The sequence below is a fragment of the Taudactylus pleione genome, unplaced genomic scaffold (assembly GCF_031769625.1).
Source record: "Taudactylus pleione unplaced genomic scaffold, aTauple2 ptg000314l, whole genome shotgun sequence".
Lineage (NCBI taxonomy): Eukaryota > Metazoa > Chordata > Amphibia > Anura > Myobatrachidae > Taudactylus > Taudactylus pleione.
The window spans coordinates 756,031-770,110 of NW_028284715.1; the positions used below are offsets into that span (position 1 = coordinate 756,031).

Sequence of the window (14,080 nt, forward strand, 5' to 3'; positions counted from 1 at the left end):
TCTAATCACATAAACAAATGTAGAGGGGGTTTCCGGTTGCCTGGAAACTCCCCTCCCCAGCTCACACCATGGCCACAATAGAAATAATAATAATATAATAGAATTTTACTAGTGCTGCATGTTCTCAGTATCACAAATGAAATAATTAGCACCACCTGTGGATCTTTTAATATGTGCCAGCCAGTAATACACCTTTTCACCAACTAGGAGATCTGGAAAACATGCACTGCTAAGGGTGCACTGCTGTATAGACCATCAATAAGGTTAATCATTAATACTGTATAATAATACACTATCCAGTGCATAAGAAGACCAATATGTACATATATGTCTATGGCAGTGCTAGGTTCTTCTACTGCTCTTTAGTAAATTTACTAAAAGTGAGAGTTTTTAGAAGTGAGTTTTAGAAGAGATGTTGCCCATAGAAACCAATCAGATTGTAGCTATTATCTTCTAGGAGGTGCTAGTTAAATGTTAAGTAGAATCTGATTGGTTGCTATGAGCAACATCTCTTCTAAAACTCACTTCTAAAAACTCTCACTTTAGTAAATTTACCCTTTGGACTTGCTCCAATGCTCTGGAATGGTGCCCACATCTGAAATAAACACACTGAGCTCAGGCAGGATGGCCCTACTGCCGCTTTTGATGGCTTACTGTGATCGCTGGTCCTGTATATGTTGGAATTATGATACACAATACACTTTGTATGATGCATATTAAAGCTGGTTAAGTGCTAATTATGCCCTCTTCATGGACTGGTCACGCTCGCTTTAAAATCATGCATTTGGAAACCCCCCTCTAGAAATTAGAAGTTCATTGTATGTTCTGCCGCTGCTCTGAGACTATACTTATAAAGTGATATGCTGTGTGCACCACATATTGGGCTCTATTTACTACAATCCGCATTTTGAAAGCAGATTGTGAATTCAGGCAATATCACAGGGATTTACTAAAAATCCCTTGCAGGGACAGAGCTTGCGATAAAGCTCTGTCCCTGCGAATCCTCTCCGCACTTATCACGGTATTTTCGCAAAAAATACTGTGACAAGTGCCGACACGTCCGCCGACTGACCGTCGCTAAACCCCGCCCCCGTCGCTAAGCTACACCCCCCACGATCGCGGTTCCCCCGTGACCCCTCCTCCCTTAATTACACTTACCTGCAGTGATCGGTGCTCCGGTTATGTCCTCCATGGCTCCGGTCAGCTGACATTCCATTATGCACTGGGACCTGGTCAGGTGACGACCGGGCACCAATGCAGGCTGGGAGACCAGCTGCCCGGAGGGGATACATCACCGGTGCCACGATCATCAGTCCCTGGACTCTGGAAAGTTAATTTTTTTTAATAATTATTATTTCTTTATTTTACAGTGTATCAGCGTGTGGTCTATTTAGACCACACACTTGATCACTGGGGCCGGCTCCGGGCTCTGCTCTGCCCGTTAGAGTAGAACAGGAATCCGGTAACTGGGGAAGACCCTGGATAACGCCACTTCCAGGTGGCATTATTATCACAGGGCTTTCCCCGGTATTTTTTCACAATTTATTTTTAGTAACTTTGGCAAGATCACATTTCCCATTACAATTACGGGAAATGCGATCTGATTGTTAAAAATAAGTGATAATTAGGGCATGGAGTAGAATTTTACGAATTCTACTCCAATTGCCCTTTAGTAACTTGAGGTGATACTAAAATAATTTTACATACACATAAAACACGGCGGAGGCAACTAAAAATTTTTTAAATCAAAATTAATTACTGATAAGTTTTAATTAATGAAAAACCACATTCGCACTCTACAGGTCAGGGACGGAATTACAAAGGATTTAGCTTATATACTATTTTTTCTTTTCTATCTTCTCTACTAAATCGAAATTAATTACTATTAATTTTTAATTAATTAAAAAACACAATTTTTGCATAGCATTCGCCCTCTACAGGTCAGGTACGGAATTACAAAATGATTTAGCTAATTTACTATTTTTTCTTTTCTATTTTCTCTACTATATCAAAGTGAAAATTTGTCTTTCTGTACTTCTGTCTTTCTATACAAATCCACAGTTTACAAGTGAAGATCATGACATTTTACATACAAGCATATTAAAACACGGCAGAGGAAACAAAAAAAAATTAAATCTAAATTAATTACTCTTAATTTTTAATTAATTTAAACCACAATTTTTGCAAGACGCTCATCCTGGGGCCTCACGGCATATGGGTAGGGCTTCAGAGCAAGCATTTTGTGTTGTCATGTTTTGTCAAGATCTTAATGTTTATTATCGAAGAGAGCTTTAGCAGGCTTTGCCAGCATTCTCAGCTCCCTGATACTACCAAATTATGCAACAACATTTACTTCTTTCTTCCAACTGTGTCAAAATGATGACTTTGCAAGGACTCTGCTGTACTGTGAGCTGCCAAAATATTACACATGGAATGCTTCTCCCAAAGTTTTTCTGCGCAGAAAACAGGGAGTCGCTGTAGATGGTCATCCTGGTACCAGAGCAACAAAAGCTCTTGGCCGTTTTTACACTGTACATCCTACAAACTTTGAATGCTTCTATCTCTGAAGTTTGCTTTACACCGTTACAGGTCCTACTTCCTTTGAAGACCTTAGGACTGTTGATGGGGAAGTTTGTCACACTTTTCGTGAGGCCTTCCTAAGGAGAGGTTGGTTGGAGGATGATGTGTAAACAAACATTCTTAAAATCCCAGGCAACGCCGGGTACTCCAGCTAGTAATATAAAATAATGTATTTATAGAAACCTAATCAGTTATAAGTGTTTTTTCCCACTTATCAGTATTTGATTTATTTGTTATATTATTTTTATGTGATGTTTTAATAAATTATTGTCACTTGCGGTACACTGGAGACACTTATCATTTCTTTAAGCTCAGGTTTGCAGTTTCTCTGTTCCAAATTTGAGAATCTTTCCCTGTTTCATTAAACCTGTAGCTTTACTACAATACACATTACATGTGCTCCCTAGTTATACTTTGTGCGCTGAGGGCAAGTTTTGTTGTTGTCTATAGCGCCAGGGCTACCTGTAATAATTATTGACCCACTGACGAACCCATTTTTCCTGACAGATGAGTCTGAAACATTTTCTATCTCAACATCTAAATAAAAAAATAAATAAAATAAAGTCTTGAGCAATAATTTTATTATGTTTTCAGTCGGTTAAAGCAAATAGCCGGTAGCCCCTGTTATCAAAAGCATAATCATGATGTTTTTGCAATAATAGTCATGGGCCGTTAGACACAGCTTCCATGATACATGCCCGTGAATGACCTCCAGCGACCTCTCATACATGACTTTACAGTGTATGTATGTATATTTATTTATTTATTTGTTGACCATTACTTTCCATACATTTATTTTTTTTGTTGTTTTTGTAAAAATTTGGGAATATGACTTAATATGCGCCGCAGGTTACCATGACATTATGATTCCTTATTGAACCGAAAAATTACAGACGGCGGAATTAAGAGATTATTTAAAATAAAATTACCATGAGTAATAATCACTAGGATAAGTCTGGTGTTGGAGTTATAGCTTCTATCACCATTAAAGGGTAACTATATTGCAGAGACTTGTAACAACGCCACAACAATGTAATAAACAGTAACTCTGGTTACCATGGCTACGCTTTTATATTGCACTGTTAATCCAATTAAAAAACACAAACATGTTACTTTTGACCATGCATTGGTACCTGGTCAATGAATTTTTCCCTGTACATTACATTACAGAAATACATGCATTTTTTTTTTTTTTTAAATACTGTGAAAGCTTTTGTGTGAAATAAATGTAAGTATCATTGGATATTAGATTCAGCTTCGGACTAGTATATTATTTAAAAAAAAAAAAAACTACACGTGCAAAGGGCAGATGGTAGAGAATTACTGTTCTACACATATCCATACACTATTTGATTTTTTTCCCAAATGTATATATTTTTCTGTAGCAAATCCAACAACATATTGCGGCGAGAGAAAAGAGGTCAATGTAAAGTATAAGGACAGACTCACACATAATGATGAGTGTGCAAAACTTTGAAGCATTAATATCAATAGCATCTTACCGTCTTCTGAGTCTACCATGCTGAACCACACCGGGCATCGGACGTAGGCCACTGTACCGACCAGCGCAGACATCCAGCAGGTTATGTTATCCCACATTACTGGGCAGCCTAGGAAAAGAGAAAGATAATGCACTATTTAATGGCATGTTATAGTATGCTGAAAATAGGGACAATGTGTTGTATGCTGATAATTATCCAAGTTACGATTATTCCAACTGTCTTCAATTCTCTATAATTCTGAAATACAAGTTATCTAATATGCCAGAGTTATACCATAACCTTACAATGCCATTCACATATGATATTTGCACATGTACATGTATGTGCTATACTAAACTATAATTAACCAAATAAATCAACAAACATCCACCAATAAAAGAAGATTAATTTTGCTCTATAGTTTTTATAATACAGTAACATTGTATACAAACCTTTATAATGTCTGTATCATAGGCGGATTTTTCTAAAATGGGTGCAGTGTGTGAGGTGGACACGGGCCCCTGGGTCCAGGGGGGCCCCACACTGAATGCCCTGCACCCATAGTATACTCACTTTTTTATCCTGCAAGTGGGTCCCTCCTCCTCGGAGCCATCTTCCTAGTCACTAGTGACATCTTCAAGAAGATGGCGCTGCGAGGTGACAGCAAAGACTCCTTTGCTCTCGCGTGCACACGCCATCTTCTTGGACATCACTGAGAAAATGGAGGGACATACTTAATTTGCCGGAAGGTAAGATGGGGGGCTGGGGGACCCGCTGCTCAGAGGAGGGGGCTCTTTGCACACGAGGCCACCACAGCTGTTAATACGCCCCTGGTCTTTATCAATCTCATATTTGGAGAGCGATAAAGTGAAGAAGTTGCCGTTAGCAACCAATCAGGCTCCAACTGTCATCTAGCACAATCTATGAAATGACAAAAGCTGATTGGTTGTTTGGGCAGCTTTTCCACCCCCCCTTCATTATCTAATCAATGTGTGCACAACAACAAAGAAAACACACAAGTAGAAAAAAAACAGCAACTCCTCCTACAGAAAAAGGCAAACCACATTGTAGTATTGTACATACGTCAGTGGTTCCCAAACTGGGTGCCGTGGCATCCTGGGGGCTGCAAGGCACTTGCAGGGTTGCCACGGATTGCTGGTCCCAATTATTAATGGTCATTGTGATACGCAGAACCAGTTCTGATAGCTGCCAGACATAAAATATACTTACAAACAGAAGCGCAACCCTGTGCACCACCCGTAACTGAACCTAAGGATGACAGGTGAGAACAATTTACTTAATTTCATAAGTTTTGCTGAATTTCTCAATAACAAATTTATGGCCATGGGGTGCCATGAAAAAAATGCCGATACTCTAGGACGCTGTGTTTCCAGAAAAGTTTGGGAACCACTGACATACGTATATTAAATGAATCTATGTATACATTTGGGATGCCGTCATAATCCCTGCAAGTGGGGTGCGGGCGTTTAGAATACCGGCGCCAGAATCACGATACCTGTCAGAATTTCGGCGGTAACATCCTGAAGGTGTTGTGACACTGGAAAAGTTGTCGAGGATAGATATATATGCCTCAGGTTTGTAGCTTCTGTCTGGTAGACAGAGGCTGATTAGTAGCCTTGATTCCCAGTCCGCCTGTGGGAGACTGATAAAGGATGTGTCAGTCTCTGTAGTCAATCTCTCACTGCCTGGTCAGAGTCCTGTTGAGAGACACTAAGGGCCTCATTCAGAAGCGGTCGTAGGATGCAAGCGATCGTTCTGAAACAGGGCGGTCGCTTACATCCTGAACGGCCGCCTCCATGTCGGTTGTTAGGCTGTGGGTTAACACCCACAGCTCTAACGACCGCTATGATGTCAGTGGGGCCGACCCCAAACACCCCCGGCCCGCCCAGCAAACGGAGCGAGCTGTCACTCAACATTGACAGCTCGCCCCGTCTGCTACGAGACTCCTAACGACGGGTCACCCGTCGTTAGCCAGGTCTCGCGCATGCGCACGACGGAGCCGGCTCCGTCGTGCACATGCGCACTGGAGCAACATCGACCCGGTTGCAAGCTCGTAGAGCTAACGACCGGGTCTGAATAAGTTCCTAATTACTGACTGTAAGTGCTGTACTAAAGACTTCTATTTTGTGAAAGGGACATTTGATCCTTCCACTCTGAGAGAGGGAATCATTTTGTTTAGTTAAAGCGGCACATGTGAAGTTTGCTAGAATCAGAATCAGATGCAGAACTTTCAGTATCCCTATAAACACACTGGAAGATAAACAATGAATTTAGTGAATATTTCTTCAGTTACTCTAAGTGCCTGAAAAGAAAGACATTTGCGGAAACCATGATTAAGTGCATTTTATTTCTACATTTTGTTATTGTATTTCCCGCAGCCTGTAAAATGTAAATGGATCCAAAAATTGGTTAAGATGTTATACTCAGTAGCTGACGTTGCAGAATGTATTCTAGTTGCTAAGCTTTTACCAAAACACTGGTTATTAAGGGACTGTAACTGTATACTGACTGTATTTAGCAAATACTGGGCAATACATCTGAACACTGAGCAGGTATCAGACATCAATTAGGAGGATACATATACACATTGTAACATGTTGTATAACCAGGTGATTAAACTAAGCCAAACTTCCTATAAATATACATTTCCACGCGGCAGTATTTATTATGTGGGGTTAATGGTGTCACAGAGTTCTATAGTCAGAGCATGATCCTCAGCAGCTACTGTAGTACTGTAAGTCCTGACTACACTATATCTCCTGTGGAGACCGTAACTAGCAATAACATTTACAGCAATGACCCAGGCATCTCCCAAAGGAGAGGACGTTAGCGAATCACACTTTACTTTCAATCTTATTGAGACAGATAGGAAACCTAGTGCAAAGGGGGGTCCTGGTGAAGGGTTGCCGACATTTGGCTCCCTCCTTCTGGGAGGAAGCTGTCGGGCAACCACACAGGGGGGGGGGGTGTCGTGCCGAAAAGGGGGTATGGCCTGGAGCATACCGCGATTAAAGGCATTGTGAAGCAAGGGGCGAGGCTACGATGACATGATTCAGCGCGAATCGCGTCACCCCCCCCCCCTGCTGCCGGGGTTTATACAGCTGGCTCGCTGGGGTCGGGAGGCTTGCCTGCCTTTCCGGGAGGGCCGGGAGCAGGCACCCGATTTTCGGGAGGCTCCCAGCCGAATCGGGAGGATAGGCAAGTATGACCTGGTGTCGCCTCTAAAAATATCACATTGGGCCTAATTCTGCAGCTTCAGCGTGTGTACGTCTTTTGTCAGTCGCACTTCTGCGACTTTATGCAAATGCCACTATAAGCCTGGTGTATAGGGTATTCAGATACTCAAACAGGGCCATAGAGAGTGGGCCCAGGTCCCGGGGGCATGTGTAATTTGGAATATATTTGCAAATGTGTGTAACTAATACCTCTGAATCTCTATTATTATGTAGGATTTAAGTATTGTTTTTGCTGCAGTGTGCTGGGGGGCAAATCTCTTTTTTTCTGTGTTCAGTGTAAACCCCGCCCTTTACAAGCACCTGTGTTATGCAATTAAGCTGATCTGATCAACTACCATTTTTTTGGCAAGTTTGGAGAGGCATGAAGGCTCAGCATTAGGAGGAGGTGCTGATGCTTATAGTGCCATGTGGAGGTTTTTTGGGGTACCTCCAAGGTAAGTTAGCTCTCAGCTTATATATGTACTGTTACCATGCAGTACATCAATTGTAATTATATGACCCAGAGTGGGTGCTACCATTATGTAGCAATAATTATTTTGGGGTGAGCGTTTGGGAGTGGAGCCCCCGGGGGGTTCTGACTGGGCCTTTCTCATGGCATCACCACTTAATTCACATAGAATACTTTTATCACTTCTCTATTTGTTTGTACATTATTTATGTCATTTTAATTCTTTATCATTTCATTAACACTTATTGATTTATCTTTACACATCTTTTCTTTATACTTCACTATCACCTTTTGTCCCTTTTTCGTGTGATGCCCTGGGGATGGCCCTTGGCTGGAATTTTTTTGGGGTGCCTTGCTTCTCGGAAGTGAGCCCCTTAATTTTAGGGACGCCAGTATAGAGGAGCCTTGACGATTGGCCTGGCGCTTATTCATATATTTGCAAATGTGTGTAACTAATACCTCTGAATCGCTATTATTATGTAGGATTTAAGTATTGTTTTTGCTGCAGTGTGCTGGGGGGCAAATCTCTTTTTTTTCTGTGTTCAGTGTAAACCCCGCCCTTTACAAGCACCTGTGTTATGCAATTAAGCTGATCTGAGCAACTACCATTTTTTTGGTAATTTGGAAAGGCGGGGCCACAACCCCTCTTAAAATATACAAGAAAATTGTTTGTACAGGGGGACATCGGTGGCTGCACCCACAGGATGGCAAGGATGAGAGCAGGGTTGTCTTATCAGCAGTGTGGGCCCTGGGCAAAGCAATGCCCTGCTTACCTAGCAACGCCTTTCATAGAACCAACGTATGCTTACAGCAGAAGCAGTATCTGTTTTAAAAATATATATTTTTTAATTGTATTTTATTATTATTTTATTCATAGATAATTTTTAAATTATCTTTTTGCTCTAAATTGCGTTATTTCATTGTAATAATTTTTTGTAATGTCTCTACTCACAATGGGGGCGATTTAATTCAACGTGAATTGAATAGCGCCAGGAGCGAGCTCCCAGAGCTATTCAATTCAGTGCGCTGTGTGGTTGGAGAATGCCGGTTCTGGTTCCCTTGTTAAGGCGCGGTAACTGGAATTCTCTGACCCAAGTGTTGGGTGCGTGGCTGTTAGCGCCGCGCTATGCAGAAAGACAGCTGATGTCAGGCACTTTGGTCGGATTTCTCCTCGCATCCCATGGGGGGTGTGAGAAGAAATCCTTAGCCCGCCCAAACAGCGCGGTGTATTGAATAGCTTCGGGAGCTCCCTCCCGTCGCTATTCAACATCGCACTGAATTGAATTCCCCCCAATGAAAATTATTTTTATCATCATCTGGTGTAATTAGATAACACCATTATAGACTAATAAATTATAAATAATTTTATCACTGGATTTTTGTAAGCAAAATCTTTTTGGATTTGAATATCAACACAAAGCTCAACAAACCCTATATTAAACCGACAGACATTGGTTTTCAATACAAATCTCCAATGCTTCCATCACACTCCATTCAAGGTGAGTATATTGCATAACCCTGTAGGACTTGTGTTGGTTTTCCTGATTTGCACTATGGAGGCCTGACATACTGTATGTGTTTCCCCATATCTATCTACACTGACCTGGAGTGACCCAAAGGTATCCAGATCTAAGTTGCAATTTACAACCACCACAGGACCACGCTCAAAATTGTGTCCAACGTCTATCACCCACTGGTACATAGTGAGTGCATTTATATTTCTTAAAATAGAAAACCTTTTTTTGACGGTATTATACGATATTGCATTCTGTTTTTTATATATCTCCGAACACATCGAGAACACTATCAAGTAAAGTCATAGTATAGATCATAGAAAGCGCTGGAACCATCCTGCATTTCCATAACTGTCTTTCGAGGGGCATTGTTGAAAGGCTCCTGCCATTCCAAGCTGCACGTCTGGATCTACCATAGGATCTATCAGGGAAATTGGCGCCAGTCTCACGCTTCCTTATAATGTGTTATAAGGCACTACTACTGTGTGGCATGATGTGCTATTATAAGGCACTACTACTGCATGTCATAATGTGTTATTATAAGGCACTACTACTGCATGGCATAATGTGTTATAAGGCACTACTACTGCATGGCATAATGTGTTATTATAAGGCACTACTACTGCGTGGCATAATGTGTTATAAGGCACTACTACTTCATGGCATATGTGTAATAAGGCACTACTACTGCATGGCATATGTGTAATAAGGCACTACTACTGCATGGCATATGTGTAATAAGGCACTACTACTGCATGGCATAATGTGTTATTAGGCACTACTACTGTGCGGCATAATGTGTTATTATAAGGCAATACTACTTCATGGCATAATATGTAATAAGGCACTACTACTGCATGGCATAATGTGTTATAAGGTACTACTACTGCATGGCATAATATGTAATAAGGCACTACTACTGCATGGCATAATGTGTTATAAGGCACTACTACTTCATGGCATATGTGTAATAAGGCACTACTACTGCACGGCATAATGTGTTATTATAAGGCACTACTACTACATGGCATAATGTGTTATAAGGCACTACTACTTCATGGCATAATATGTAATAAGGCACTACTACTGCATGGCATAATGTGTTATAAGGCACTACTACTTCATGGCATAATATGTAATAAGGCACTACTACTTCATGGCATATGTGTAATAAGGCACTACTACTGCATGGCATACTGTGTAATAAGGCACTACTACTTCATGGCATATTTGTAATAAGGCACTACTACTTCATGGCATAATATGTAATAAGGCAATACTACTGCATGGCATAATGTGTTATAAGGCACTACTACTTCATGGCATAATATGTAATAAGGCACTACTACTGCATGGCATAATGTGTTATAAGGCACTACTACTGCATGGCATAATGTGTTATAAGGCACTACTACTGCATGGCATAATGTGTTATATAAGGCACTACTACTGCATGGCATAATGTGTTATAAGGCACTACTACTGTGTGAAGTAACTTGAATAAGGGGCATTATTGTGTGGTGTAATGATCCTAAGGATGAATTGGTGGTGCTATTGTGTGGTCACGCCCATTCCCAGCAAGCATCTCTACTTCACAAAGTGTAGAGAAACACCAATGCTCTTTATATACACAGGGGATTAAAATGGTAGTTAAGGCTCTGCTTTGGTATGCACAGAAGTGTCCTCCTCTGGGTACAGCGCACTTGTCCTAAAAAATTCCTACAGTGAATTCCATCTAATCCTCTACAACTGGTAAGCCAAGGATTGGTCAATTGGGAAAATGCCTTCCGTTTTCTTTGTGTGTGACCTACACTAATGAAGTGCCGGCTTTACCTAACAGAACCAACTAAATACCAAATGTCTGACTATGGCACATGTTTCAATCCCCTGTAGGATGAGCTCTGTTGTGTGTATTTTAATACAGAGAATGATGTATACGTGTATGTTTTTAATTCTTAATCTTGTTAATTATATTATTAGAGCATAGACTAGTTAGGAGGAGTCAGGAATAGTAAGGGGAGGAGTCTACGCCTGGGGCCAGATGCTGATGCCGAGGTGGGCTTGTGCGCTCTAAATGCTAGGGCCTATTTTTAACCCCAGTCTGGCCCTGCTCCTAACTGTCATTTTTCAAATACACTCTGTAAAATTGAAGTTAGCAGCTGATTGGTTAGTACTTTACCTCGCTCCACTTTATCTCTCTCCAGGATTTGATACATCTCCCTCATGTTTCAAACTAAGGGGTGTATGTACTAAGCCTTGGACAGAGATAAAGTGGACGGGGATAAGTACCAATCAATCAGCTCCTGTCATTTTTCAAACACAGCCTATAAAGTGACAGGAGCTGATTGGCTGGTACTTTGTCTCCGTCCCCTTTATGTTTCTCCAAGGCTTAGTACATAGACTTCCCATTGCCTTAACTTGGGTCATACTTGCCTACATTCAGCTCCCTCCTTCTGGGAGGGAGCTGAATGTCTGAGCACAGCGGGGGCGTGGCCGGGTTATGATGTGGCATTGGGGGAGGGGCCACACAATTGCATCATCGTTGCTCCGCCCCCCCACAATGCCGAAAATATTGGCATTGTGAAGCAGGGGGCGGGGCCACGATGATGCGATTCTGCGCGAATCGCGTCACTGGCCCCCTCCGCTGCGGGGGTTCCTGTAAGTAACGTGGGGGTCAGGCGGCAGCCTGGAGGTTTTCCTGCCCATTCCGTTGGGTCGGGAGCGGCACCAGATATTCGGGAGGCTCCCGACCAAATCGTGAGGGTAGGCAAACCTGACCTGGGTTGATGTCAACATGTGTAGGTGTACTAAATTCTATGACCTGGGATTCTATCTCCTGGGGCATGTTAAAGAGCATGGCGTCCTGTTCACCTTAGCCTTGGAGAGAGATAGAGTGGAGAAAGATAAGGTACCAGCTAATCAGCTTCTAAATGTCAGTTTACAGGCTGTGTTTGAAATATGACAGTTAGGAACTGATTGGCTGGGACTTTCTTTCTCCGTTTTATCTCTCTCCAAGGCTTAGTGAATAGACCCCCATATTGGGCCCTAGGCAAAATACTGGTATGGTGTTCCATTCCCATCCATTATTTTTAAGAAAAGACCCCCTAAATGAGCTCTCAGAGCGTATAAGCCCTAGTTCACGGTAAACAGCCTTTACATCCCCCACTGCCCCCATTCTATATTAATAACAGCTTTAACAATCGGGGGGAATTTTATCCAACTTTATAAAATAGACAGTGTTGTTATTACCCATAGCAACCAATCTGATCCTAGCTTTCATTTATCTAATACACTACATCTGATTGGTTGCTGTGGGCCCTTCCACTTGTCCTCAAGGCTTGATAACTTATCAATGATAAATCTCCCCCATAGAGAGCTAGTTGGTTTCAGTTGTGGTGCCATATACGGGTACTGCTGTACTGCCTTTCCAGTGTGTTTATTGCAGCAGCGCATTCGTCTGTTTTATATATTTAATTTATGATTATTGTAGCGTAGCAAATACATTTTCTGCAGACATGCCGGTCTCATACACAACGTACAATAAAAACCAATATGTAAATTCATTGTGACTGCAACCGTCCTGCTGTGATTGGTCAGATCTGCTGATGATAATGTCACTGTGATTAAATCTGAGCCCAGTGAGAACCTCGGGCACTTTGTGTTACATGGAATAACAGTAGAGCAGCTGGTGTTCCCTCTAATAGAGCCGTATTCTACAAGTCTCTGCGCTCCCTCCTCCTGATAACTCGTACAACACAGCTGGGATCCCCCCCCTCCAATCTGGAAACAACATTACTGATTCCCAGTCCACCTCAGGACCCCATTATTCTACTGCAAATCACCCTCCAAGGTGAGAGAACGTATCCTGAGAAAGCCGGGGCTTTCTGTCCTATATAACAATGCATTGTACTAGCATATTTCACAGTTGTACAAGAGGAACCGTGTTGTACTGTAACTGAGCAGATGTCTGTTTCCATCAGTATAAAATAATGCGTTTATAAACATATTAAAGCACAGAAACAATAGGAAATATTTTTGGAAATTACTGTAGAGGAAAAAGTTATTATCCATCAAATTCTGGCGCTTTCTGTTCATTTTCTTTTTTCATTTCTACTTTCTAATGAAAGCAATCGTCTAATCTGTTGCTATAGGTGACATTTTTTACTTCAGATCAGTTGTTATAAATATTACCCTAATACTATGTGTAATATGTGCAACGCCTCAGTAAGATATCAGAATGTAATAGCATGATATATAATGCTATATGCATCTAATAACTGATAGCAATATGACAGTAAATGCAGAATACTCAGGGAAGGTCATAGATTTGGGGTTCTCCAGATTTTGGTGTTTGCAAAGTTTATGTAACTATTACTAATACAGTATACATTAAATTATCCCTTGCATTTTCCTTGTCAGCAAATTGTTTAGTAAGCTCCTCTGGTAACCGTGGGGGAGAATAATTGTGGATTTGGCTACATGTATGATATTATCAGCAGCAATGCCTGCAGAATAATCAGGGCTGGGAGGTGTGAGGCATCTCTTGTGACCTCACATGGATTTTGATAATGTGGCACAGTTAGAGCTGAAGCTGATCACTGGTACAAATGCTTACTTACACCTACCATAATACCACTATCCAGCTATATTATAATTATTAATAGTACGTTTGGAGCAGGGGTGTAATTAGGTATGGGGGACCCATAACAAAATTTCCACGTGGATCCCATAGGCAACCTATGTCCCCCATCGCCCGCCCACCATCACCCTCCAGCCCCGCACTACTTACCTCCTGAGCCC

At 41.6% G+C, this 14,080-nt stretch overlaps 1 protein-coding gene across 1 annotated transcript in view; it reads right to left on the reverse strand.

Moving 5' to 3' along the window:
* Positions 1-14,080, reverse strand: part of LOC148510583 (pituitary adenylate cyclase-activating polypeptide type I receptor-like) — a 137,984-nt gene that overhangs the window by 85,881 nt on the left and 38,023 nt on the right. The window contains exon 3 of the mRNA XM_088442550.1: positions 4,083-4,190. Coding sequence (XP_088298676.1) covers positions 4,083-4,190 — 108 coding nt within the window. The remainder of the gene's footprint in view (positions 1-4,082; positions 4,191-14,080) is intronic.